Genomic DNA, 27,940 nt, shown 5'->3' with positions numbered 1-27,940 from the left:
TGTGTGTAGGTGTGCATGCTGCTGGATCAATTATAGGCAAAACAGTGGCATGCTAGAGCTTTTGGAAATTTTAAGAAGGAATCTATTTCACAGGGTTCAAGAAGAATAGCTATAATGCAGAATTTAAGTTATTAAGAATAGTAACTAAGTCTGATATAAACCCCTGGAATATCTACCATTTTAGGAACTCAGAGAATATTACAAACTTAATGTAAAAGTATCTGGAAGAAAATCTGGAAATACATTCTTTGGTTAGCCAAAGCAAGTTGAAACATCTTGAATAGCCTATTAACCATTACAGAGAAATAATCACGTACGTAAAGATGGAGCTCAGAATAATACCACTTACCTTTACTTTTACATTCACTTATTATTTCTTTTGTTACTTGGAAACTTCTACTGATATACGTATCATAGGATTCTGAAACAACTAATTTGCTGACTGGAATGTGAGGTCTATAATAGAAAAATGAACAAAGGAAATGAAAACATTTTGATCTTGAGACAAAGGAAGATATTGCTCTAAACTTTTATTTCAAGACCTTTCTAAAGATCCCATAGATCTGTTTGTTTATCCATTTCCCTAGAAAGGAGAAAGGTACAGGGAAGGGCATTTCCACTATATGAACATGGAGTGGAAATGTACAAAAATTAACAGCTATGTGTATGGCGTCACGGTGACCAGGTGAAAAATGAGACATTCAGTGCATGTTTCACTCACGGGGTAACATATAAGTCATTGATGGATGGTCCTAGTCACATAGCTAATACAAAACAAAGCAGAGCTGGAATCCTCAACCTATTTAGGTCAGCAGGGATTTCCCAGACCTCTCTTCAAGAGCTGCAAGGATAGGTTTTAAAAGCAGATATTAGGTCCATCTGATTCTTTGCGAGTTTATAAAATTTCACCAGTCTTTTCCTTTAATTCTCTCTTATTTTGAACACAGACCATACACTTGGCACAAGAAGTGCAGAGCATAAAGATGAAGACCACTCAATTTCTGTGTTGGAGAAGTTCTCTGCCTGTGGTTGGGGTGAAGAGGCTATTGATGTAAATGATAATTACTATACAATCTACAAAGGCATGTGATACTGTGTGTCCCCCACTGGCCTGGGGGCCTGGCTGTGTCCCCCACCCAAATCTCATCTTGAATTTCCACATGTTGTGGGAGGGACTTGGTGGGAGGTAACTGAATCATGGGGGCAGGTCTTTCCTGTGCTGTTATTGTGATAGTGAATAAGTCTCATGAGATCTGATGGTTTTATTTTTTTAAATTTTTATTTATTTATTTATTTTTGTTGTTGTTGTTGTTTTATTTTTGAGATGGAGTTTCACTCTTGTTGCCCAGGCTGGAGTGCAATGGCTTGATCTCAACTCACTGCAACCTCTGCCTCGTGGGTTCAAGCAATTCTCCTGCCTCAGCCTCCCAAGTAGCTGGGATTAGAGGCATGCGCCACCATGTCCGGATAATTTTGTATTTTTTTTTTTAGTAGAGACAGAGTTTCACCAACTGCGCCCGGCCAATCTGATGGTTTTAAAAAGGGGAGTTCCCTGCACAAGCTCTCTCTTTGCCTGCTGCAATCCATGTAAGACGTGACTTGCTCCTCCTTGCCTTCCACCATGATTGTGAGGCTTCCCCAGTCACATATAACTATTAAGTCCAATTAAACCTCTTTCTTTTGTAAATTGCCCAGTCCCAGGTATGTCTTTGTCAGCAGCATGAAAACAAACTAACACAGCATGGAAGAGGATGATCAAAGCTAGGCTTCCTGTCCTGGTGCTCCTGCATGTCTTCAAACCTAGTCGCCAATGCCCTTGGGGTCCGCCTCTGCCTGCTTCCACCCCCACTTAACTATGTAGAGTTTCTGTGCTGTTTCTGGTCCACAAGATGTTTTTCTTGTTTTCTGGGTACAACTATATCATTTCAATTTTCTTATTTTGTCAGTTTTCATATTTTGTCTTTCACTGCTGGGTGTTTAGTGCCTGGTGGAGGTGTGGTTAAGTTCTCAAAATGAATTCACATGGCCTCTTGATCAGAATATACTATTACCGCTACTATTAGCACTGAAAATATTTACCGAGGTTCCCATAGGTGTCAGGCTCTGTGCAAGTGTCCTACTTGCATTCCTTCAGTCTAATCCTCCCAGCAATGCTTTCATAAATGCTGTTTATGGATGACAAAACAGAAGCTCAGAAAGGCTGCAGCTGACTTCCCTATGCTAACACCGTTAGCAACTCTTAGAATCTGGATTTGAAGGCCGGGCGCAGTGGCTCATGCCTGTAATCCCAGCACTTTGGAAGGCTGAGGCGGGCAGATCAGGAGGTCAGGAGATCGAGACCATCCTGGCTAACACAGTGAAACCCTGTCTCTACTAAAAATACAAAAAATTAGCCAGGCGAGGTGGCAGGTGCCTGTAGTCCCAGCTACTCGGGAGGCTGAGGCAGGAGAATGGCGTGAACCCCGGGGGACGGAGCCTGCAGTGAGCCGAGATCGCGCCACTGCACTCCAGCCTGGGCGACAGCAAGACTCTGTCAAAAAAAAAAAAAAAAAAAAAGAATCTGGATTTGAATCTGAGTCTGGGGTCTGGCCTGTGAGCCTATCCTCCACACACAGCTTCTGACAGTGCCCTTGTTAAGCCTTGCCTTCTGTGCACACCAGCTTACTGTCCAGAGAGGAAGGATTCTGTTCTGCTTGAAGGATACTTGCTCCTATCCTGCATTCTCTCAGCATGCCTGTTTCTCCTAGGAAACAGCCTTCTGAGTCTCACAACACCCTGGGGGACAGGTAGAGACTTGAATCACCACTTGCTGGGGCTGAACCTCATTGTTCTGGAGCAAGCTCTTTCTCCTCTTTTTCTCTCCCCATCCCCACCTCTCACCCAGTTCCATCACCATTTATGTCACCTCATCTCCCAGGCCCATCTCCTCCCCACAGTCACAAAAGGCCACTTTGTATGGCCCAGGGAGTCATTTCAAGGGTGAGACCATGTAATGTGTGAGATTTATGTAGGTGAAGAGCGGGATACATGCTGGGATCTGGTTCGTCCTGATCAGTTCTTGCCTATGGCTTCTCCCAGCACCTTAAAGTGGAGCCTGTGAATGACTCCAGTGTCTGGAGCCCTGATGGGCTTGGCCTGAGTCAAAGCTTCCTCACCCTTGTCAGCAGGTCGCGTCATGCCGCTAGCCACACCTGCAGGCCCTGTACTGTCCTTAGAGTCAGGTGGCCTTCCCACCACCCACTCAACCTGGAATACGGTGCTCTGGAAGTCAGGTGGCATCCCTGAAACTGCATCCTCCCCCATATACTCTTTGCTCCCCACCTTGCTGTGGTCCAGGTTGTAAGCACAGGCCTCTGCTTTGAGCCTCACACCAAAGTTTGATTTGTTTCCCCTCTAACACTCCAGATCCATGCCCTCCCCCAGTCCCCTGCCCTCTGAGTCAGGGCTCTGTTCTGAAGCCCCACCCAGCTAGTCTGGATGTTTTTTCTGCCTTGCTCCTCTGGCCCAGCTCCTCGAGGCTGGGGTTGCTTTTCAACCCCCCAGGCCCTGGGCTGGTCTTGCTGCCTGTGGATGATGCTTCAGTATTAGTCACCAGCCTGGTTAGCTTCCCTAACTCGGCTTTCAGTTCCACCTCCCTCCTGTTCTCTTCCTACCCCTGTTGCAAGGTGAGAGGGCTCTTTCAGCAGACGCTGCCTGACTCACACTACCGGCCTCTCAGGGCTTGCCCTTCTGCCTGTCACCATGTGTCTTCAATCATCTGGGCACCACTTCCTTGCTTCCAAAGGCTTGTTCATTTGGCATCATTAATTTCATAGGGAATTAAACTCCAGGGCTGTCCCTTTCACATGCTTCAACTTTGGCTTCCTCAACTGATTTTTCAAATTAGAGGCTTCATCTCCTCCCCCAATTCCCTCGCCAAACAGAAAATGGTTGAATTGAATTCTGATTTGCTGGAGAGGAAAAGGCAATCTGGAATAAGGACTGTGTCCTGATCCCCAAGCTCCTGGCATTCATCCTTCTGCTCACACTGCTGGTGGGGTGTGTGTCTGAGTGTACATTGACAGGCTTGGGTAGGACGATTCTGGAGACCTTCGTAAGGCAGCTTGGGAGGCAAGGGCAAAACACATCTAGAGGAAATATCAAAGACATAGTTGACCCAAATTGGTCTAGGTGGGGCTGGTGGTAAATGATGAAAGTCACTTAACCAATGTTGGTGGTGACTCGCCCTCTTTCCAGGCCAAAGGGATGCTGGCTGTTGCATGGGGACAATAATTTATTGCTAATTCCCTGCAAAGAACAGCAAAACAGTGGCCAAAGCGGGGATAGAATAAAATGTGAAGTGTATTCATGGGGGATCCTGTTGATCGATCTAATTTTATTTCTGAGGAATGCTAATTCCTTTAAGATAAGAAGCAGCGGCACATAACTAATTAATGGGGTTATCTGAGGTCTTATTTGCTGAGCAGAAAAAATGAGTATGGAAAAAGAAAATATTCTCTATTACCTTAGCCAGAAATGCACATTCCTTTAATTGTGGTTTGGGTCGGTATTTGAAATGAAAGGTCAACAGACACCACATAAGAAAGTTCTTATACTGACCACTTGTTACAAACTCTGCCTTAAGAAATATGAACTTAATTCCCCATTATAATGGTTGTGACTATCTGTTCCTTTTTAAAGATATTTTTACAAATACCTGAGTAGACTTTTGATAGTTAAGGTAACTATATTATTATTAATTCTTTTTTTTTTTTTTTTTGAGACAGCGTCTCACTCTGTCACCAGGCTGGAGTGCAGTGGCGTGATCTCGGCTCACTGCAACCTCCGCCTCCTGGGTTCAAGCGATTCTCCTGCCTCAGCCTCCTGAGTAGCTGGGACTACAGGCATGTGCCACCACGCCCAGCTAATTTTTGTATTTTTAGTAGAGACGGGGTTTCACCATGTTGGCCAGGCTGGTCTCGATCTCCTGACTCACGACCCGCCTGGCTCGGCCTCCCAGAGTGCTGAGGTTATAGGCGTGGGCCACCGCGCCCGGCCCTATTATTAATTCTTAATTGTGTACATGCGGATTATTCACCTGTAAGCAATCTACAAACACTTTTTAAAATCCCAGCACAGTCGGGTCTAATGGAAAAAGGAAAGGAACAGGAATGAGATGACTGTACAGCAGATTGCATGGTGCTGGACATGTGGAAAATGATGAATAAAGTTTATTATTGTTATGTGTGGTCACTAAATGTATAAATACCTTTAGGCAAGTTATTTGAACTCTCTCATATATAAAAATGGTTTACCTACATTCTGGGGATATAGCAATAATAAACAAAGATAATACAGAGATTTAAAAATGCTTTGAAAAATTAAATGTAGAAACTGTAAGACAAGACATCGTCATCTCCCTTATCGCTCCAATCTTCTCAACTGCATCATGATTAGCTGGTGCTTATTGCTGGTATGCAAAATGGTTTTATTACACTGAAACAGGTATAATAAAGTCAGAAAAATCCAACACAGGGGTGAGGCTGGAGAATCTAATCCACACTAATGCCAAATATGAAAAACATGCTGGCTTTTCTCCAGTTTTGATTTCTAAAATCATAGCTTGTTTTCCACCACTGTGGACAACTGCCTGTAGGTGATGTCCAGCCCTGGATCCTTCATGAACCTGGCCTAGTGCTAGTGCAGAAAGCACTTCCACACTGGCCTCAGTAAGCAGCAGTTTCCGAGGCTTACCTGTAGGTTGTATCAACACTCAGGTTGGCTGCAGCTAACTCTGATGGAGGTATCCATGCAGGTAATGTGCTCCCAGCAACCCATTTTGTCCACTCAAATAAGCCGGGCTCTACACGGATCTTCAAGTGATTTTCTTGTTGTAAACCTTAGGGGTAAAATACAGTGAAGATGAAGGAAGTGCCTCTATATTCTCAGGCTAAATTGTTATAAAAATTCTGATAAATCAGCTATTCTCTTTCCTACTGGCTGCTATATATAGCTAAACAGAAGTGGAAGCATGTGGATTTGGACAAGGTTTTTAATTTTTGTGCATTACTAACACATGAGTTTAATACTCCTGCCGTACTCCCAGGATGTATGCTGGCTTTAAGTCATATCTGACTTAAGGAAAAAAGCCACAAGTCATTATCCATATAATTTATTCAAGTCTGGGTGTGGTAGCTCACGCCTGTAATCCCAACACTTTGGGAGGCCGAGGAGGGCGGATCACTTGAGGCCAGGAGTTGACACCAGCCTGGCCAACATGGTGAAACACCATCCTACCAAAAATACAAACATTAGCAGGGTGTGGAGGCATGCACTTGTGGTCCCAGCACTCAGGAGGCTGAGGCAGGAGAATCACTTGAACCCAGGAGGCGAAAGTTGTAGTGAGCCAAGATTGTGCCGCTGCACTCCAGCCTTCGTGACAGAACGAGATTCTATCTCAAAAAAAGAAAGTTTAGGCCGGGCGCGGTGGCTCACGCCTATAATCCCAGCACTTTGGGAGGCTGAGGTGGGCAGATCACTTGAGGTCAGGAGTTCGAGACCAGCCTGGCCAACATGGTGAAACACTGTCTCTACTAAAAATACAAAAATTAGCTGGGTGTGGTGGCACGTGCCTGTCATCCCAGCTACTCAGGCGGCTGAAGTAGGAGAATTGCTTGAACCCAGGAGATGGAGGTTGCAGTGAGCCGAGATCACACCATTGCACTCCAGCCTGGGCAACAGAGCAAGACTCCATCTCAAAAAACAAACAAACAAAAGAAAAATTTATTCAATTCTGTGACTACCATAATTCGTCTTTCTTTTTTTTTTTCATACAGAATCTTGCTCTGTCACCCAGGCTGGAGTGCAGTGGTGCAATCTCGGCTCACTGCAACCTCCGCCTCCTGGGTTCAAGCAATTCTCCTGTCTCAGCCTCCCGAGTAACTAGGATTACAGGCACCTGCCACCATGCCCAGCTCTTTTTTTTTGTATTTTTAGTAGAGATGGGGTTTCACCATGTGAGCCAGGATGGTCTCGATCTCCTGACCTCGTGAACCGCCTGCCTCGGCCTCCCAAAGTGCTGGGATTACAGGAGTGAGCCACCGTGCCCGGCCCCCATAATTCCTCTTTCTAAAGCAAATTCCATGATGGTCTTACCAAGAAACTTCAGATAGTCTCTGAGTATCCAACATCGTATTTGAATATCATGTAAATTATTCATTTTCCCTATCAGAAAATCTAATGCTGAACATTTACTAGTAGCAGTGCAGAAGTCCTCTGTTTTACTGTAGTGTAACTGGCTTCCTAGAAATAGTCCCTGCTTAGTTATCTTCATATTGCATGTAGTCCAGTTGTTCTGTGCAAATTTAATACATAAATGCCTTCTGGTAGTGAAGAGGTTTACTTAAGGTTAAAGGACAGAAGACTCAGATGTAGTGTCAAATTCTTTGTTGGCTTGTTTATTTCTGGCTCATTCATTTCTTTGGTAGAAGTAAACAGTCTAACCCTGTTCCTTTTAGTTTTCCTTCCCATGAAATGAGAATGGAGATACCTGTAATTCACGCTTCCACAGATTTTAGGGTGAAAGTTGAGTATTTTGGTAGCAATGGTGCTTTTAAAGTCTTTCTAATTAAGTAAAGAGAAAAATGATGATTAAGATTTGAGGCTCCTAAGAGGACCCTTGCTGCTGTAAACAGGAGGCAAACAACAGATCAAAACAGGAAAGTTATTTGACTATTAAGTGTAAAGAAAGGATCACACTCTATAAGCTCTAAACATTTTGCAAGCCTAGGATTCATCCAAGAGCACTTTAAATTCTCAAGGAAAACATTAGTATACTTCCTTTTATTTTGCTTAGGCTGCCAGAGTATTTTTTTTTTTTTTTTTTTTTTGAGATGGAGTTTCGCTCTTGTTGCCCAGGCTGGAGTGCAATGGCGCGATCTCGGCTCACCGCAACCTCCGTCTCCCGGGTTCAAGCACTTCTCCTGCCTCAGCCTCCCAAGCAGCTGAGATTACAGGCATGCACCACTCTGCCCGGCTAATTTTGTATTTTTACTAGAGACGGGGTTTCTCCATGTTGAGGCTGGTCTCGAACTCCTGACCTCAGGTGATCCACCCGCCTCAGCCTCCCAAAGTCCTGGGATTACAGGCGTGAGCCACTGCACCCTGCCCAGAGTGTGTTTTTGTAACTTGTGCAAAGATCGCCTTCTGAAAGAATCCTCACTTCATTCCAGATTCAAAGCTTTCAACTGGCAAATGTCCCATGACTCTAAGATAATTTATGTGTGGGGCTGCCTGGAAACAGAGGGATGGACTACTTGTTTTTGTCAACCTGCAAGTCTTACCTTTCAAGATATTGTGTGCAGTCTGAACGCAGCGAAGGGACGGGGAGCAATAGACATGATCGATAATGGTATTGCTCTCTAATAAGGCTTCACCTGCAAAGAAAACCACAAAAGAATCAGTCCGATGGATTTACTCAGTCTCACCTCCCCCCGCAGTGTGAGAGGGGGCCAAGCAGTAAGCTCCTGTAAACCCCTCTTTCCTAACTGAGGCTCACATAGAGCCAGTAGTTTCAGCCTTTGTTAGTTTCTAACAAAACCCTTTGTTGGTGTTCCTATGAGAGCAAGCGACAGAGCCCTTCTTGTCTTTTCTTTTTTTCTTTCTTTCTTTTTTTTTTTTTTTATTGAGATGGAGTCTCGCTTTGTCACCAGGCTGGAGTGCAGTGGCGCAGTCTTGGCTCACTGCAACCTCTGCCTCCCGGATTCAAGCCATTCTCCTGCCTCAGCCTCCCAAGTAGCTGGGAGTACAGGTGCGCACCACCACACCCAACTAATTTTTGTACTTTTAGTAGAGATGGGGTTTCAACATGTTGGCCAGAATGGTCTCGATCTCTTGACCTCGTGATCTGCCCACCTCGGCCTCCCAAAGTGCTGGGATTACAGGTGTGAGCCACCACGCCCGGCCCCTTCTTGTCTTTTCTTTCCCTTCCCTCTGGTGCTAACAAGTGGTAAAGGCTTTAGCTAGGAGATATTTAGAAACAGGACAATACTTTGGCTTCAAGTTTGTGAAAGAGGATTTATTTTATGAATATTAGGTCTTGTTTTAATTTTATTCTGTGCTAACCAAAATCTCAACATGTCATATTCTTAGATACCAGAGATAAATCCCAACACCTCATACTTTAATGCTATCCTCATAAAATCCACTTCTTTAAAAAAATTTATTATTATTCTTAATTTAATTTTTAGAGATAGGGTTTTGCTATGTCACTCAGGCTGGAGTGCAGGGATGTGATCATACCTCAGTGCAGCCTCGAACTCTAGGTCTCAAGCAATCCTCCTGCCTCAGCCTCTCAAAGTGCTAGATTATAGGTGAGAGCCATCAGGCCTGGCCTGGAATCCAGTTATTTTGTCTACTGGATTAAATCCAAACACCTTAATATGGTGGCCAAGGTCTTCCATGAACTTGCCTTCATCCATCTTGCCAGCCTCATCTCTGCCTTGCCTCACAATTTATACTCTAGACACAAGACACTCTGTTTCCCCTGCATTCCTGAGGCTGTTTCTTAAGCCTAAGACTGTTTATGTGGTCCCTCCCACTGAGAATGCCATTTCCTCACTCCTATTCCTTCTTTGCCCAGCTAACTTCCACTTCAGCTCCCAGCTCACCTCTTCACTCTTAGATGTCTTTTTGTGTTCCCATAATATCCTGTGACCGTGCATAGCTCTATGTATATCATACTGTATGATATTTATCCACACATTAAGTTTGTTTCCCTGACTCACACTTGGGTTCCCCTAGTCCAATACCTTGCACAAAGTAAGTGAGCACTAAATATCTGCTAAGTGACTGAACAGAAAGTACTATCTCCCCGTGGCAGTAATGGAATGGGCTTGCAAAGAGCTAGGCATCTTCAAAGGATCAGTTGGCCTTTATAAATTCAGCAAGTCCAGGGTCCGTCTTCTTCACTCTTGTCCTCTTCCATAGCCATGTTGGCAGATGCTGCTGTCTTGAACTAGAGGCTGACCTGTCTGCTACATCCAACAGTGAGCACAGTAACCCAAGCCATTACTGGATCACGTGCTCCTCAATAAGGACTACACCTCATTCACTTTGGTCAACCAACCCAGGGCTGAGCACAGTGTCCTAAACTTAATGGTTGTGTAGTAAGTTCCTTTTGAATTGAGGAAACTCGTAGGAAAGTTATAGAAACCCGCAGGAAGTGTCTTGCATATCCATGGTACCAGTGTTTTGAAGGAGCAGGCAAGAAATGCCTGGAGTGCAGTCCCTCTAGGATACTTACCCACTAGTCTCGCTTGCATGCATCCAAACACAGTGATGGGAGCATCTTTCTCGTAATCTCGGAAACCACCACTCCGCTGAGGTAAACTATGAGGCATGTTCAGGTTGGTGCGTATGTAGCGGCCTGAAAAATAAAAAGGTTAGACAGAGGATACGTACATTTCTTGTTTACTTGGGACTCCCTTACTGATCCTGACACTCTCCACCCCCATTCCTTTTTGGCCAAAGAGATCACATTGAGCTCTCTGGAGCTGATGGAAAATATCAAGGCTGACATTTTGTTTCATAAAGTGACTTGGAATCCACTTTTCCATTCTACTGACAAAAGTGACATGAGGTAGTTTCTCAGTGAAGGTAATAACCAGACACTCTAAAGCAGGTGAGATTCCCTGGTTAAGCAACCCTCTGTATCTTCAAATGCCACTCAACTGAAAATGGAACCGAGCGAGCCAGGGAGGTTTAATGGCAGGAACTCTGGCCACAGGATCAGGGCACGTTTCTGCTGCTGACTTTGCCATATGACCTAGGGCAAGACATCTGTCTTCTTTGGTCCCTGGTATCCCAGTTTATAGAATGGGGACAAGAACACTTACTTCTTCCCTAAAGCTCAAGACAATCAGGAGGGGCTTATGGATGACAGACATTTTCTATAGTACACAAAACTATAAATGACTCCATCTAGATAACTGTAGCTTGACTGTGCCCCCTAGAGGCCACTATGGGTATGGCAGTGCTGAGCAGGCCCACCAACAACTCACCTTTGGCATCGAAGCACTGGGACAGCCAGTACTTCCCAAACACAACATCCATCCTCTCACCATGCCGACACACAAAAAGGCATCGCTTCTGGGGGCCAGGCTGGCTGTTGACCCTCAGTGGCTGCAGAGAAAGAAAGGCGATTAGTGAAGACACACATGGCAAAGTGGACATGTCTTGGAGCCAGGTGCCAGGTGAGCTGAGCTCTACTACCAAAGTTCTGCCAAGGTATGACTTGGACAAACCTCTTAACTGCCTTGGATTGAGGTCGGCATATCTGTACAATGACGACAGTAAGACTCATTCTACAGACCTCGTAAGTTATTTTGAGGCTCGAACAAGATAAACTGCATGTGCTTTCTAAAATAAGAACGGTTATGAAAAGGGCATTATTGTTGCTACGGCTGCTCTTTGTAGGAGTAGTGTTTGGCCATTACTAAAACATGACGTCCACTTTAAGTTATAGCTCAGAAGTAAAACTAGCCATTCATGTAGAGAGAGCCATCTAGTGGGACACCTTCCCCCCAAAAGAGGCGATTCATCAACTTCAGGGAGTGAGGACTTCTGTGATCACAAATGTGTCTACCTCTTCTCTAAAGTGTGTGGCCAGACCACATGGTCCTCATGGTCTGCTCCAGCAATGAGACCCTGTTTTCCTATTCTAATCACTATGTAGGCTCTGCTATCTGACTACATTTATGTTGGTGATCCCCAAAATGAGACAGCTGCTACCTCTGGGTGATGACATAGGCAAATCTAGTCAAAGCCTTGTCCAAATGACTTTGGCTTCTATAACTGCTGGATGGAACCTTACAGGTGTTTCTACATTCCGTCTTTCCGACACAGTCAGCTTTTCCAGTTTCCTTAGCACTGGCCAGCACTTCACATTTGCTTCTAGTTGCCCTGACATGGTTAATGCATGGAATGGTGGCATGATCCTTCCCATCTCTTTTCCTATTGTTCCTTAATTTAAATCCTGGGCTCCAGCCACAATGGTCTACTCTCTTGACCCTCAACATGCTTGAACTTTCAGCTTGCCTCTATTTGTACTGTTCAACAACGACTCCCTGCCTCCTTCCATCTCCAAACTTTCTTGAAAAAGTGAACACATACTGAGCGCTCGTTATATGCCAGTTATTGTGCTAAGAGCCTTATTTTATTATTTTCTTTAATCTTTGTAACAACCTACAAAACAGATACAACTATGGGCATTATTCCTACTTTAGAGATAAAATCTCCTATCTCTGTGGAACAACCTTCCTTATGAGCCTAGGTTCAAATGCTGGAGGTAACTGTCAGTACTGCTCATCTGACTCTTCCTAGCCTTGAATTTTTGTATATCTCTTATAATTCAGTGTACTTTCTTCCTGAGAGATCATGGAACCTTTGGAGACAGCAAGGGCAATGCCTCATACTTAATAAATAGGTTCTCAGTGAACCCTGAGTTGGGGGTGTGACCCTAACAATCAACCTTACCTGCATGGGCTGGCAGATGATAGTAAGAGGAGTTGTCTCCCCGAGCCCCTGGTCCTCATATGGCCGCCTCTCCAATACTCCATCCCCAAATGTGAGAGAGTTGGATGATGATGTATTTAAGATTGAGTAAGAACTGCAGAGGAAGATAAGGAAGGTGTTAACTGCTCTGGCCAGCAGTCATCAGCACTTCCTCCTGGGCTCAACAGGAGTGTGGGAATTAACTCAAAGCCCTCTGTGGGTAGCACAATGATGGGGGAAGCTGAGCAGGAGTGGCCCCATTCCTAAGGGAAAAATACCTTGTTTTATACTGAAGTCTTGCAGTTAATACTAGAGGTAGGCCGGGTGTGGTGATCACACCTGCACTTTGGGACGCCGAGGCAGGCGGATCACTTGAGGTCAGGAGTTTGAGACCAGCTTGGCCAACATGGCGAAACCCCATCTCTACTAAAAATACAAAAAATCAGCTGGGCATGGTTGTGCGTGCCTGTAGTCCCAGCTACTAGGGAGGCTGAGGTATGAGAATCGCTTGAACCTGGGAGGTGGAGGTTGCAGGGAGCCAAGATCGCACCACTGCACTCCAGCCTGGGAGATAGAGCGAAACCCCATCTCAAAAAGAAATAAGAATAAAAATAAGTAAATAAATAAATTAGAGGTAGATGGATTTCTGCACTGAGGACAGACATATTCATTCCTTTGGGCAGGGATGGGTCCTAGTGATTTCGTAGTCAGGCATGGTTGGCACCAAAGACAAGTTCAAGAATAACAACGTATCAATTATCTGTTTGCAGCTATTTTTCTGGTTCAAAAGAAATCTACGACCCCTGTTGCCTTTAATATTTCCCGTGGTAATTTCCAGCTGAAGTGAGGAGTGATGGGGAGTATTTTCACCATCTCCACCTCTTAGCCAGTGGCTCCTAACAGTCAAAGAAACTTTGTGCCAAAGTGCCCTATTCTACCCTCTTCAGTCTCCACACCCTATCTCCCCCTCAGTCACGCCTCCAACAAGATGATTACAAATAGAATTATTTCAGAGAAGACCATTCTCACCAGATGTTTAGAGCTGTGAGCCAAGAACTGTCATTTCTGAGTGTAACACTATAGCTACAGAAGCCTAAAAGAGGTCTTGCTGAAACAAAGACAGTCAAAACCTGCCAAGCTTAAATTATTGTCAATAGTAAGACTTCCACAAAGCTTTATCTAATAAACACTGCAATGTAAATATAGTTGTTACGCAAATCCAGTGAACATCTTTGGAATCACTGAGCAGAGTACAGGGGAAACATTTAAATCTTACAGATTTCTTGCTTCTTTACAATTTGGGTAGCCATCCATCCCAGTTTGCTCCACATACTCCTGGCTTGCACTTGTTGATGAGGCAACCTGTCTAGGCTACCACTTGTTCTGGATTATTCACTTTTAACACTGTATTATCAGAATTTTATTTTATTTTAGAGACAGAGTGTTGCTCTTGTTGCCCAGGCTGAAGTGCAATGACATGATCTGGGCTCATTGCAACCTCCACCCCGCAGGTTCAAGCAATTTTCCTGCCTCAGCCTCTGGAGTAGCTGGGATTACAGGCGTGCGTCACCACGCCCGGCTAATTTTTGTATTTTTAGTAGAGACAGGGTTTCACCATGTTGGCCAGGCTGGTCTCGAACTCCCGATGTCAGGTGATCTGCCCGCTCGGCCTCCCATAGTCATGCTGGGATTATAGGCGTGAGCCACCGCACCTGGCCCAGAATTTTATTTTTGAAAACAACTTTTTATATTCACCAATATAATACAGCAAACTGGTTGTTAGTAAATTTTTGTTCCAAAAAATTATGCGATTTTAACTATCTTAAAACCCCCTCACTTTCAGAAGTGGCTCCTTTTTCACTAGAAATGATAGACTCATTCTATCTACTTATAAACGAAGGTCTCAGAAGCCTCATGCCCTGAAAAACTGATTTTGAACCCTTGTGCATATCAGAATCACCAGGTGACTTTAAAAAAAAAACACTCATGCTGAGGTTCTGCTCCTCACAGATTGTGATTCAGTAGGTCAGGGGTGGGACCCAGGAACCTACAGTTCAACAAAGCAGCATCAGTCCATCTGAATATGTTTCCAAGTGAAACCTGTTATGGGAAAATTTAAGTAACTGTAGCCCAAGGAAATCTTGTGCCGTTCACACAGTATAACAGACCAGCTATTCTACTTTAAACTAAGACCCTCCCAAACATCACACAGTTCAAGAAAATCCAGTTTGGCTGGGCACGGTGGCTCACATCTGTAATTCTAGCACTTTGAGAGGTCGAGGCAGGCAGATCGCCTGGGGTCCGGAGTTCGAGATCAGCCTGGCCAACATGGTGAAACCCCGTCTCTATTAAAAATACAAAAATTTGCTAGGCGTGGTGGCACACACCTGTAGTCCCAGCTACTCGGGAGGCTGAGGCAGGAGGATCACTGGAACCCAGGAGGCAGAGGTTATAGTGAGCTGACATCGTACCACTGCACTCCAGCCTGGACGACAGAGTGAGACTCCATCTCAGAAAAAAGAAAAAGAAAAAAGAAAATCCAGTTTTATTGTCTGACTCATCAAAGCTTCAGGGTGCGAAATGTCTGGCTACCTAGAATCGTGCTGACATTTTGCTTGTACATGTCTGTTTGTTTCTTTATCGCAGCTGTGAAGATACTGATAGGATCCCTTCTCTCCCTCCTTCGTCTCCCATGGCAAGACGAATGCCAGCCTCTTTCCCTTCTTAACTGTCATTATAATCAAAGGACCTGACTCACTCTGAGACAGCGTGGAGCTGCCAGTTCCAGTAAGACAACAGTCAGATTCTTCTTGCTCAGAACAGTGGAGGGAGGAAGCCGGGCCTGACATCCAGAACATCTCAAGCATCGGGAGAGCTGGCTTCTCCCTGCAACACACCAGGCCTGTGCTAAGCCCAAGCGGCCAGGCAGCTCGCCCAGCTTCAGAGAACACAAGGGGGCTTCATCATCTCCAGTTAGTGTGGAGAGAACTGAGAAGCACTTGGCAGGGACTGTTGTCAAAATCATTGACCCCCAATCATGACTTGGATCATTGACCCCCCAATCATGACTTGGATCATTGACCCCCAATCATGACTTGGATCATTGACCCCCAATCATGCCTGGATCCCCGGGGCAACTCCCACCATGCCAGCCAGGCCATGCTTGACATCCCCCTGGGGCTCTACCTCCTGATGTCTATCTTGGGTTAGGAGAGAGAGAAGGTCTGTATCTGTCTTAGAAGGAAGCTGGGCTCTGCCTCCTTGAGTCATTTGGCCTCTGGGGTTAAATAGGAAAGTGCAGTTCCTCTACAGGATTGCTTTTATGGAAGACACATTTCCTTTGATGAGCACTAAGTGATGACTGGCAAACACAAGATAGAAAAAAGAGAATAATCATCATTATGCAAATAGCGATTTTATAGTCACCGCTATACACCAGACTCTGAACCATGTAAAGCTAAGCTCTGTACTGCAGTCTTCACAACAACCTTATGAGGTAAATGCAACTATTAGTTCCATTTTCTAGATGAGCAATCAGAGGCTCAGAGAGGTAATGCAACCTGGCCAAGGCCACACAGCTGGTAAGTGGGAGAGTTATCGTTTAAATCCAAGACTATTGGAATCCAGTCTCAAATTCTTAATTACAATAAACTAATGCCTAACTTATTTCCCTACTTTGAGCAGGGTTGGCTGTGGAAGCTGTTAGTTTAATTTCAGACATTGTTCTCACAGACATGACATCATTAGTAATCTCTCGTATAAAAGATGACACAAAGACCCCCCTGGGACGCCCTGACTGAAGTCACTCAGGTTCACCTATACATTGGCCTGAGCTGTAATTTAGGGAAGAGTGGGTTTGGATGGAGTGAACTCTAAGAGATCAGCACTGCTTCTCACATACCTCCACTTTTTTTTTTTTTTTTTTCAGACAGTCTTGCTCTGTTGCCCAGGCTGGAGTGCAGTGGCGTGATCTCAGCTCACTGCAACCTCCACCTCCTAGGTTCAAGTGATTCTCCTGCCTCAGCCTCCTGAGTAGCTGGGACTACAGGTGTGTGCCACCATGCCCAGCTGATTTTTTTTTTTTTTTTTTTTTTTGGTAGAGACGGGGTTTCACCATGTTGGTTAGGCAGGTCTTGAACTCCTGACCTCAAGTGATCCACCCACCCTGGCCTCCCAAAGTGCTGGGATTACAGGTGTGAGCCACCGCACCTGGCCATACACCCACTTTTAAGGAAGAGATCTGATAAAACAGCAACTCCAAGTACTGTAAAATAAAAAATAACAGATCTGAGAACTGTGCTTTGTCAGGCAAATAATGTTTTAGTTCTCAGTTTATTCATGCATATTTTGCTTTACTTGTTGTTATAGGGATTAAAATGGAGACTTTGGAAACCTAACTTATATATTTTGATCTTCCAAAGCATTTCTGAAAAAGCAAAATGTTTGGGGAACATGAGACAGCTTTGACCTCTAATTTTGTGCCATCCAATTCTGAAGGCTCATGGGCTGCACTGAGGTGGGAGCAGAGTGAGAGAGGGGAAGGGATTGCTGGGTGGGGTTATTGAGGAAGCAAATATTCTTTTCCGTCTTTGGATTTGTGGTTTGTCTGTTTGTGGCTCACTAGGGTAGGGGACCTTTATTTTCTCCTTCCAGGCAAAAGACTTGATGAAATCATCTCTCTCTGCTTCTCCTTTATGGCAATAATAACAATATTAGCCACCAAGCAGCTGGTGCTCAGGGCTTCTGCCTCTCAGCCATGTTGCCACATGACAAAAACAAGAGGGAGGAAAACAAACCAGCACGCAGACCCTGGCTAGATGCCCCGGTGTGCCAGGGAAGCGCTGGCTTTGAGCTGCTCCAACTAAGAAAGAGAAGATGCCTTTTGTTTCTATTTTATCTATTGGGACAAAGTTGGCCACTGAATGCGGTACCAGTATGGAATGGGGGCAAAATAGTAATGAGGGATGGGTGGAAAGTTATTATTACCCTAAAGAAGACTGGCAGAGGGGAGGGGGGAAATGGACCCTTTTTCAGTCTGGCAGTTGCCTGTTCCCTTAGACACGGTCTTTGTTGTCTAGGCATGCACAGGCTGTGTCTGGGGACTCGCTCAGGGTCACTTAGCAAATCAAGGATACAGTTAGGGCTCCTGCCTCTTGAAACCCCCTTCTCTATTGGTCTGGCTGGCAGGGTAGTAATCTGCCCAGCTGCTTCGGGGAGTCAGACCACCCTGAGTCATGACCCAGGACAAGGTGGACAGAAGCCTAAAGCAGTGAAGACGCAGCACTGGGATGATGCCACTCTTCAGCCAGAAGAGATGGACCCCAAGCAACTTCAGTTTAGTCTCTGATCAGGAACTCAAGCAGACAACTATGGCAAATGGGGCAGGCAGAGGGAAGCAGAGAAATCCATTTCGCATTTTTCCCATGCCTCAAGTCAGCTCCCTTCCTGGAATTCTGGAATCCACAGGGCCTTCTTCCCATGGACTCCATTTCCTGCTGCCTTGTGTATCCAGGATCCAGTCTGCCTTAGCAACATTCTTCAAATGGCATAAAGGTCTTCGTGTCTGCTTACCCATGAAATATCCAGGTGCTGCATTCATCAGCCTTGGTAATGTAATTCTCAGGCAGGAGTCCAGAGCAGCCGGTGGTTAAGGATGTACCATAGATCCAACCCTCGCTGGTGCTGGTCTGCTCCATTGGAGACATGAAGATGAAGTCCCCGGGGACCAGCTCCAGCTCATCGTCATTTTGTGGGGTATAGGGGTAGATGACCTGTAATGTCTGAAAAAGGAAGAAAGGGTGAGTGAGCCCCACGCCTCACCATTCTCCTGAGTGCCTTGAGGGCAGGACTGTGTGTTCTGCATTAATACTGCACACCTCCAGAGTGGGATGTGCCCAGGAGCCCTTGGGGTCTGCAGGCCCTGAGTAGATGTGAATTCCTATCAGAGAGCACTTCTCTCTTCAGGGTATTGCAGGTGTATGCCTGGTGCTAGAAATGGTTCCATACTTTTCTTCAGGCATGTCTAGATTTCCCATCAGGATTCAAGTATCGTTTTTGGAAATTGACCTGAAATCCTGTAGGCTCTCTGGCCAATTGCTATATAAATGGATTTGGACCAAGCTTCCCTTGCTTCGTCTGATAGTCACCATGATAGACACTTGAAACCCAGCTCATGGAAAGCCAGTCTTCCATACGGGGGTTACAGAGGGGCCAGGTGGAGTGTCTCCTCCAGGAAGGCTCAGGGAATAAGTACCCCCCTTTCTGTGTAACTTAGCTCTTTATGCATTACTATTATTATTATTATTATTTTGAGATGGAGTTTCACTCTTGTTGCCCAGGCTGGAGTGCAATGGCGTGATCTCAGCACATTGCAGCCTCCGCCTCCTGGGTTCAAGTGATTCTCTTGCCTCAGCCTCCCTGGTAGCTAGGATTTCAGGCGGCCGCCACCACACCTGGCTAATTTTTGTATTTTTAGTAGAGACAGGGTTTCACCATGTTGGCCAGGCTGGTCTCGAACTCCTGACCTCAGGTGATTCCCCTCTCTCGGCCTCCCAAAGTGCTGAGATTACAGGTTTGAGTCACCACGCCCGGCCAACTTAGCTCTTTAAACCAGACATGGTTCTTGACTTAAAGGAGCTTTCTTTAAACCTATAGTTTTAACAAAGATCCTGAAAGAAAAACGTCTAGACATCAGTGTCTATGTCAGCATGTAGCCAGCTTTCATCAGATGGAGAAAACGTTCTTACTTTGGGCTCCGAAACAGCCCCCAGGCCAAAAACAGGCCATGTCAGTTGGCTGTTTTTTTCTTTATTTCTTTTTGCCTTCCTTTCCTGGTATGTATTAACATCACAGGTATAGGCATGTAGGTACTGTAGAAAACATTTATTTTAGTATTTTTTGTTACTCATGGTGGGAGACCTCAACAGTAAGGAAAATATTTCCTATCTTATTTGTTTCACAGGGGACACAAAGATGGAGAAAACTTTAACAGCTTTTACTGTTTTCTAGGGTCTCAAAGCCGTGGAGGCTAAGTATTCTGGTCTCCACTTGCATGTTTCTGACTTTGGCTTCAGGCTTCAGTTTCCTCATCTGTAAAATAACACTTAAGCCTATAAAAGTTAAATGAGACAACCTAAGAAAACACCTTAGGACAGAGCCTTGTGCACTGAAGGGGCATAATTATTTCTACAGAACCAGAGCACCTGATCTCCCAGGTCACATCCTTCCTTCCAGCCGACCCTGATCCCTGGACTCTGTGCTGGGTAGGCCTGTGAACTAATTGGCTCGTTGATTTCAAGGTGATACACCAGAACATGTTATAAAGAGAGAATTTCCTTCTGGAAATCTCTAAAGAAAGGAGCCAGTAGAGGTGTGATTCTTTTCAGAGGATGAGAGTGATTGTGCAGAGAGCTCATTTGCACCGCTGCATTTCCCATTTTCCTTTTATGTAGGGCACCTGTTTGTTTCCCCAATTCTGACTCCAGCATCTTTCAGTTCTAGATCTTCCCTGCTCCGATTGCCTCCTTATTTATTCTTCCTGTCCCTCTGCCTCATACACACTCAAACCACCTCTCCAAACAAGCCATGAAGGTTTTCTGTGGGATTGTTAAATCAGCTTAAAGGGAAAAATAATTCACGCGAAATCTCATAAACTGCAAAGCTAAATGTGTGACGTCCCATGAAAAGGAACATTCTTTTTTTTCTGGGACAAGGTGGAGAAAGGCACTGAGTCACAGGGAAACAAGACTAAACTTGTGTTCCTTAACTGTTCAAGCACGGCATGGTCTTGGCTATTAATGCCTTTGGCCCAGTAGTGCCTTTCCTTTGAGAAACTCAATGCGATTTCAGAGAAGTCCTCATTTGTTCTATCATGTAGCGGGGGTGGGCATTCATTCTATCTCTAGGTTATCCCCAGGGAAACTGAGGCACAGCAAAGGTTACAGACAATATGTCCTAGGCATAGGGAAGCTGGACAATAAGTAGCTTCGATTTATTGAATGAACAATAAAAGAATTAAGGCATTGTAGCAAATCTAAAATTATAACTGGGACCCATGTCCCCACTGCCCTTTCTCACTCACCAAAAGCAGATACAAAACCTTAGCCTAAGTTTGAAAGATATGAGAACACATGCCTAATTTATATTACATTCTACTTATTCTTTTGTTTCATGTTTGCCATCTACTTGTAAGAACTCTTTTCTTCTCTTTTTTTTTTTTTTTTGTGAGATGGAGTCTCACTCTGTTGCCCAGGCTGGAGTGCAGTGGCATGATCTTGGCTCACTGCAGCCTCTGCCTCCCGGATTCAAGAGATTCTCCTGTCTCAGCCTCCCGAGTAGCTGGGACTACAAGTGCGTACTGCCAAACCTGGCTAATTTTTGTATTTTTAGTAGAGACGAGGTTTCACTGTGTTAGCTAGGCTGGTTTTGAACTCCTCACCTCAGGCAATCTGCCTGCCTCGGCCTCCCAAAGTGCTGGGATTACAGGTGTGAGCCACTGTGCCTGGCCTGTACTCATAAGAACTCTTGACTCCAGAACGGACACTGTGGCTCACGCCTGTAATCCCAGCACTTTGGGAGGCCAAGATAGGCGGATCATGAGGTCAGGAGATCGAGACCATCTTGGCTAACACGGTGAAACCCTGTCTCTACTAAAAATACAAAAAATTAGCCGGGCGTGGTGGTGGGCGCCTGTAGTCCCAGCCGCTTGGGAGGCTGAGGCAGGAGAATGGCGTGAAGCCAGGAGGCGGAGATTGCAGTGAGCCGAGATTGCACCACTGCACTCCAGCCTGGGCAACAGAGCAAGGCTCCGTCTCAAAAAAAACTTCTTGAATCCACCTCAGGCATGTTTTTTCTCCTTACTACAATGGGATGGAACTCAGTTTGCTGAATGAAAGGCAGCCACAGCCCTGTGTGAATACAAGAGCTGAACTGTCTTTGGAGCCCTTTTTATTCTCACTCACAATAATAGCTGCAGCAATTTTTTGTTGCTGTTGCACCCACCTTGTGCTGGGTATGACATTAGAGCCTTTCCATACATCTTCTTTATTTAGTCTTCATAACCATCTAGCAAAACATTGTCACCATTTTACAGATGAGAAAACTAAGGACTGGAAATTTATATAAGTTGTCAAAGTGAATTTAACCCTTGCTAAAGTGATGGAGCCAGGATTTGAAGCCAAGTGTGCTAGACTACAAAATTGATGCTTTTTGGGTCACCTGGTCCTTCCTCTGGATTTCTGTTGGTTGGTATATTAAACTGGCATGGCCCAATGTAATTAATCACTAACATGGAAGAGCCTATGTGAAATACAAATGGGAATTTGTGTGTCCAAATCGAGTGAGAATCTAAACAGCAGAGGGATGAGGCCTTGGAGTTTTCCTGAGCATCACGGTGCCTTGCCAGAGTGTCCTTGCCTAAACCACTCTCCTTCTCTGGACATCTGTTCCCTCACTGGAACAATCAATCAAAACTGCCTCCTGGGGGCACGTTGAAGAAGGCAGGCAAGAAGAGGGTTCCATTTGCAGACGGCTCAGGTAGGACCGAAAGACCTCACAGGAGAGGTCCAGTCCAAAGGGGCCGAGGAGAGCTTTAGCGGAACGAACGGTAATAAATGAGCTTTTACAAATAAGAGATAAAAGAGGCCAAGTTATTTTTAGAAAATAATTCACGTGGGCGCTTGCTGCCTTTTTCCTTCCATGCCAATTGAGCAGAATGTGGGTCAGGCAGAAAAGCAATTACCCTTTGAGTTAACTGGAGGGCAGTGTTGATTAGAGGATATTCCTTGTAAAATTCCACTGCCACCTTCCTTCTCTTAGAAAGGTGACTTCTCAGAGGCCATCTGCATGCAACCCTTGACTTTTTTTTTCTTTGCCCTCAGAAGGAGTCCAACCAGCCATACCTCCCTTGTTATCTTCAGGGCTCGTTCTGTGTGACTCTAGGAGATGTCAGAATTCTTAAATAAGATCAGCCCCAGTCTGCTCAAGGCATCTTACAGAAAGCTGCATCAAATGACTCAAAAGGAGGACGTCACGTTCCCATCAGCAGAGTCAGACAAAACTGCATGCCCCTGACACTCGCAGCCGCATGCTTGGCCCTGAACCTCTCACTCATGGGTTGGCTCTTCTACCACCTCCAAAACAATGAGCTTGCCTGCTCCCAGCCCCGGGGTTCTAACTGTTTTTCGTGTTTTGTTTTTTAAAGAAGTCTAAAAGAGATGTTAAAAGGCTATGTAAACTAACAAAAATACCAGTTCTTTGGCTGTTTGAAAAATTGGGAAACAAATATAAGAATTGCTTAATAAATGTACTTAAGTTGGAAGGCACATTATTAACAAACGATGAGGTCTTTTGTGGGTGGGTAGAGATACAGTCTCGCTAGCTGCCCAGGCTGGTTTGGAACTCCTGGTCTCAAGCAATACTCCTGCCTCAGCCTCCCAAAGTGCTGGGATTATAGGTGACAGCCACCATGCCTGGCTACGACGTAGTTTTGTTGCAGACAGGTTGCCCTTCTTTATTGGTCAAAATACATGGGCTCTTGCTTCATCTCTGGCCCTAAATTACTAAGACACTAATGTTTTTGTGTCTCAGCTTCTCCTTCAGGATAGAAAAAGACAATATGGGCCAGGTGCGGTGGCTCATGCCTGTAATCCCAGCACTTTGAGACACCGAGGCAGGCAGATCACCTGAGTTCGAGACCAGTCTGGCCAACACAGTGAAACCCTGGCGCTACTAAAAATACAAAAAATTAGCCCGGTGTGTTGGCGGGCACCTGTAATCCCAGCTACTTGGGAGGCTGAGGCAGGGGAATCGCCTGAACCCAGGAGGCGGAGGTTGCAGTAAGCCAAGATCGTGCCATTGCACTCCAGCCTGGGCAATAAGAAGTGAAACTCCATTTAAAAAAAAAAAAAAAAAAAGGCAATATTATGCTTCCAAGATGTCACATACTTGTCTAGAAGGCAATGTTGATTCCCTCAAAGGAAGGATGCTAGGGGTGTACCAATCTTTCTTCTTGTGATGGAATTCAGTTTTCTCACTCAGGCCTCCCACTGGGATGTGCACAAACTCTCACAACAGGTGGCTTGAGTTTTCTTTTCATGTGTGTCTGTCCTCAAAGCTCCTTGAGGACAGGACCACATTTAAAAATTCCAGTATGCTCCATGGTACTTTGCATGATACAGATACACAGCAAATATCTGTTGATTATGTCTTTGCAAGGTTTTTTTGTTTTTTATTTTGTTTTGTTTGGTATTTATGTGTTTTTCAACTCACCTAAGGTCAAAATGATATCTTCCATTAACACCATAAATTTATATAATATTTAAAATTTTCCAATATTTTTTATTTATTCTCTCCCATTTCATTTTTTTCACTGGAGTAGGATTGGCTGGGGAGACAGAACTATGGGGATGTTACCCAGATGAACCACTTGTGACCCAGAGAGGAGGGAGGCATGCTGGAAGCCTCCCAGTGAGCCAAGCAGAGGCTGGACACAATCCTAGGCCAACGGACTCTCTGTTAGGTGCTTGCTCCATTTTTCCCCTGTAGGTACCCATCTCCCTGCAGCAGCGAGCTGCTGATTCTGATCGCATCCCTGCACCTGGTAGCTTCTGGAACCACAGTGAGACATTACCTCATGGTTAGCAAATCGGATATCCCGAGAAAATATGGTAGCCACCCAGTCACACCCTAGCTTGACGTCAATGTTCTGGGCCAGTTTCTCTAGGGTGGGTAGGTGGCTGGCTTGGAAGTGGTAAGCCAGGGTCACATGTAGCTGCTTCTTATGAGGTTCCACATGCACTTCTGGAAAAAGGAAGGAAAAGGTCAGTAATTAAAAGGTGGTGATCATAGCAATGGTGAAGACTTAAGGAAAGGCATAGAAAGGTACCCTGAGAAATTCTGCTTCCCACATAACAAAGAAGACAAAAGACGTTTCTCTCCTTCACAGCAGTAGAATAAGGGGGTAAGGGGACGGCAAGAGATTCCGAATCGAGCCACTGTTCAAGAGATAAAGAGCCACCATATGGCTTTCCTCTAGGAGCTACGGGTCGGCTGAAGGCAGTCCTTTTAGTTAAGTCCTTCTCACAACCATTCCAGTTGATGGTCACCAGCACCATCATTCAGACGAGGGCACTATGACCTACAGTGATGAAATAATTTGTGTAGAAATACAAAGCATGTTTTGTAGCTGCGTGACTCCCAAGGCTAGATTCCCTTCATTTTGGAATCAGGTCTCTTAGCTTCTGGGGGAAATTGACGGAGAAATGCGGGGAAAAGATGGATATTTTCAAAGTTTAATGCAGGGTTTCTCTCAACAGCATTTTGGGTTGAATAATTATTTTTTGGGGAGGCTGTCCTGTGCATTATAGGGTGTTTAACAGCATCCCTGGCCTCTACCCACAAGACGTCAGCAGCCCTCTCCAAGCTGTAACAATTGAAAATGACCTCAGACATTGCCAAATGTACCCTAGGAGGCAAAATCACCCTTAGTTGAGACATACTGGCTTAAAGTATACAGACTGTTATTCTAAGATACCCCAAGAGACAAAACAAAACAACCCTACCTACAGGAGGGAATGGCTTTTTTTTTCTCTCGTACTTTTTTTTTTTGAGACAGGGTCTTGCTTTGTTGCCCAGGCTAGAGTTAAGCGGCATGATCATAGCTCATCGCAGCCTCCACCTCCTGGGCTCAGGTGATGCTCCCACCTCAGCTTCCTGAGTAGCTGGGACTACAGGTGTGAACCACCATGCCTGGCCTCTTTTGTATTTACAATGAGGGAGAAGCATCTACTGTACAAACTAGAATAATGAAGTAGTTGCAACTAGAAAAAATTAGGGAATTTGAGAATTTAAGGGGCTTGGTCAAGTCACACAGAGAATTAGTGGTCCAAGATAGAAGTAGAAATTGAGCATTTCGGTTTTAAGTACTTTTTCTTTTATACTGCATTGCCTTTCTTTGGTGTAAGCCCCATGAGACAAGGTTTTTGTCTCTTGCTTACACTGTATCCTTACTCAGCATATCATGCAGGTTTTCAGTACTTGTTAAATGAATAAATGCACACGAATGAATCTCCCTTGACCACTTCAAATGGAGGATGACACTAAATCTACCTGATGATATCTGGGCCTGCCAACAACTGGAGAATACCAAGTTCCAGGGCAAAGACATGGTGGCCGGCTTTCCATGCTAGGTAATAAGGAGCGGGACCGGCTAAGCTGTGCAGGGTCATCCAGTTCTCCACATCCCCACCAGGGGGCCACACAACGGCAGAGAAACGAAGCCGGCCAAGTTCTTCATGACAGCAGGATCGAGAGGAACTGGCCCCACCCGTGTCCCAAGGGGAAAGCTGGGGCTTCGACTGCATCTCACTCAGTATGCACTCCAAGAATCTGCTGCGGCCCTGGCTGAGGCTTGCTTTTCTCATTTGTGAAGGATTTGGGTTTTGCGGCTTTGACATTAGTTTTGGTCCTTGTGGGGATTTAGTGGTTCTGACAATTACTACTGTGGGATGAGAGAAAGCCATTTCCTTGAGATTGAGGGATAAGAACAGGAAATAATTTGCCTCTCAGTTATGCTCTTTCTCTGAAATATCAAGCTGCTATGAAATGTCAGGCTTCACTGAAGTCAGGACCCAGAGACTAGTCCCGTCGCTGAGGGAGAGGAAGAGGTGGGGGTGGGGGTTGCAGAGTCTAAAGAGGCCCCCTCCCCCGGTACAGAGGGGTCTTAAGGTCCTTGTGTTCCTTCCGAGAGCGCTGTGATCCTGCAGTGATGCTGAGTCCCGATCACACTCATAGGTCCCAAGCCCTGTGTGGTGCTTTTCTGGTAAAGAGGAATATGGAACAAAGGGCCTGAGATGGTGATGAAAATAGCAGCAGGGAACAATGGCAGGTGAGGGATAGGTCAAAGGCCAAAGGCCAAAAGGCTAAGGAGCAAACTGTGCGGCTTTGCTCAGGTCTTCTCCCTCTCTGGCACGCCATAAAATCAGGGGCAGGGGAATTCTAGGTCTCCTCCAGCTTTGCACTCAGCACTCGGCTTCCACTGTGCATCCTGCACCGTCTACTCTGGTCCGGGCAGCCTCCCCACTGCCCTCTGCTCACACCGTCTCATGCCTGCCTGCCTGTGCTCCTGCCACCTGCCCGCCTGCAGGCCTTCCCTCCATTGTCCTGATCAACGCTGTCCCAGGGCAAGTTTCCTTCCTTCCGTGAAGGTGGAACCACCCCTTTCAGAGCTGATGTTACACAGGGCCTGGCCGGGAGAAACCACTTCTTGTTCTCTTCCCTGTTGCACTCCTCATGTAGGAGGAATCCTCATAGTAGGTGACTAATAAGTACCTGCCAATTGTGATTTCACGCTGGAGCGAGCCAAGAGGCTCTCCCCCCACCAGGTTGTCTGTTTCCCTGCTGTCATTGAGGTAGGTGAGCTTGTCCACACCTGTAGTCAGACAGCAGAGCTTTGCAAACTTCTCCCTCTTTTCACCTCCATCGTGTCTCCTGCCTTGAGTACCCCTTTAAGCTAATTCCTTTGACAGGAAATCTCAGGTATCCTGAACTAAGAGCTCCCATGAGAAGAACAGGAGACATTTGGAAGGGGTTACATTTTTAGACAGACTCTTGGGGCTTGGGGTCCTGTCTAATGGTTTTCAGCAAGTTGAAGGGTATTGGCTCAGTGGATTTTATTGTGTATAATACAAAGTGCTTCCACTCTTCTCTCTATCCTCTGCTACCCACTGAGAAAAGATCTGGATTGTCATGGAGTGAACAAAGAGACCCAGATAAACACCTACATGGGCGGGAGCTTGGGAGGGAGAAAGGATGTTTCTTTAATTCTGAATTAGGAGGAGATGGTGGTACTACAAAGAAATACATTTCTAGTTCAGTATGGAAGTCAGCTGTGAAACTTCAACTTGGGTGTTAGGGAATAAGCCTTAGACGGTCTCTCCAGGTTAGCAGAAGAGGAGTTGAACATTTTTACAAGGGAGCAAAAAGGTGTAGGGTGCTGCAGGAAAAGGCTCTGTTTTTTTGTCACACGTCCATTCCTGCAGGGTCCTCCACCTCCTGACCCCATCCTGCTCCTCTACCACTATTTCCTATCCTTCTTCCTTTCCAACTGTTTGATTGACAGGGCCCAGGGCTGGCCTGGCAGCTGTTTGCTCACCGGTTTTGGATGCAGCCTCTGCAGCAAAGTCAGCAGCAAACTTCTTGAGGACCTCCGCACTGTCTTCCTTTACGAAGAGGCCGATGAAGTTGGACGACGTATAGAGCTCCAGGGGCAGCGGGGCCGAGAACTTACATTTCCAGCGACTGACCGTGGTCTGCAGAGCTTCCCCCAGGGCATCCACCTTGCTGTCCTCGCACTGGCAGGGAAAACAGGTAGTCTTCACTCAGAGACAAGGGGAGATGGAAGTCTGCTGCT

At 45.5% G+C, this 27,940-nt stretch overlaps 1 protein-coding gene and 1 long non-coding RNA gene across 11 annotated transcripts in view; one reads left to right on the top strand and one right to left on the bottom strand.

Annotated features, from left to right (window-relative positions):
* LOC129479800 (uncharacterized) overlaps positions 1 to 27,735 on the top strand; it is an 83,037-nt gene extending 55,302 nt beyond the window's left edge. Inside the window, exon 3 of the long non-coding RNA XR_008656796.2 lies at positions 27,650 to 27,735. This is a non-coding gene — a long non-coding RNA (uncharacterized lncRNA). The remainder of the gene's footprint in view (positions 1 to 27,649) is intronic.
* The window catches only part of UBASH3B (ubiquitin associated and SH3 domain containing B), a 157,047-nt gene that overhangs the window by 7,643 nt on the left and 121,464 nt on the right, over positions 1 to 27,940 (bottom strand). For 9 of the 10 annotated variants that reach the window (XM_055273525.2, XM_055273524.2, XM_063636601.1 and 6 more), the window contains 9 exons: positions 27,683 to 27,881; positions 24,161 to 24,330; positions 18,103 to 18,311; positions 12,514 to 12,646; positions 11,040 to 11,160; positions 10,283 to 10,405; positions 8,322 to 8,414; positions 5,734 to 5,878; positions 350 to 456 (listed from right to left, as the gene is read on the bottom strand). In XM_055273525.2, the coding sequence (XP_055129500.1) occupies positions 350 to 456; positions 5,734 to 5,878; positions 8,322 to 8,414; positions 10,283 to 10,405; positions 11,040 to 11,160; positions 12,514 to 12,646; positions 18,103 to 18,311; positions 24,161 to 24,330; positions 27,683 to 27,881 (1,300 nt within the window). Of the gene's footprint in view, positions 1 to 349; positions 457 to 5,733; positions 5,879 to 8,321; positions 8,415 to 10,282; positions 10,406 to 11,039; positions 11,161 to 12,513; positions 12,647 to 18,102; positions 18,312 to 24,160; positions 24,331 to 24,415; positions 26,287 to 27,682; positions 27,882 to 27,940 lie in introns of those variants that run through there. The other variant, XM_055273530.2, reaches the window with a different exon arrangement.

This window comes from Symphalangus syndactylus, chromosome 3 (assembly GCF_028878055.3).
Source record: "Symphalangus syndactylus isolate Jambi chromosome 3, NHGRI_mSymSyn1-v2.1_pri, whole genome shotgun sequence".
NCBI lineage: Eukaryota > Metazoa > Chordata > Mammalia > Primates > Hylobatidae > Symphalangus > Symphalangus syndactylus.
Note: the sequence above shows the minus strand (reverse complement) of the source record. Positions and strands in the feature narration are given on the sequence as shown.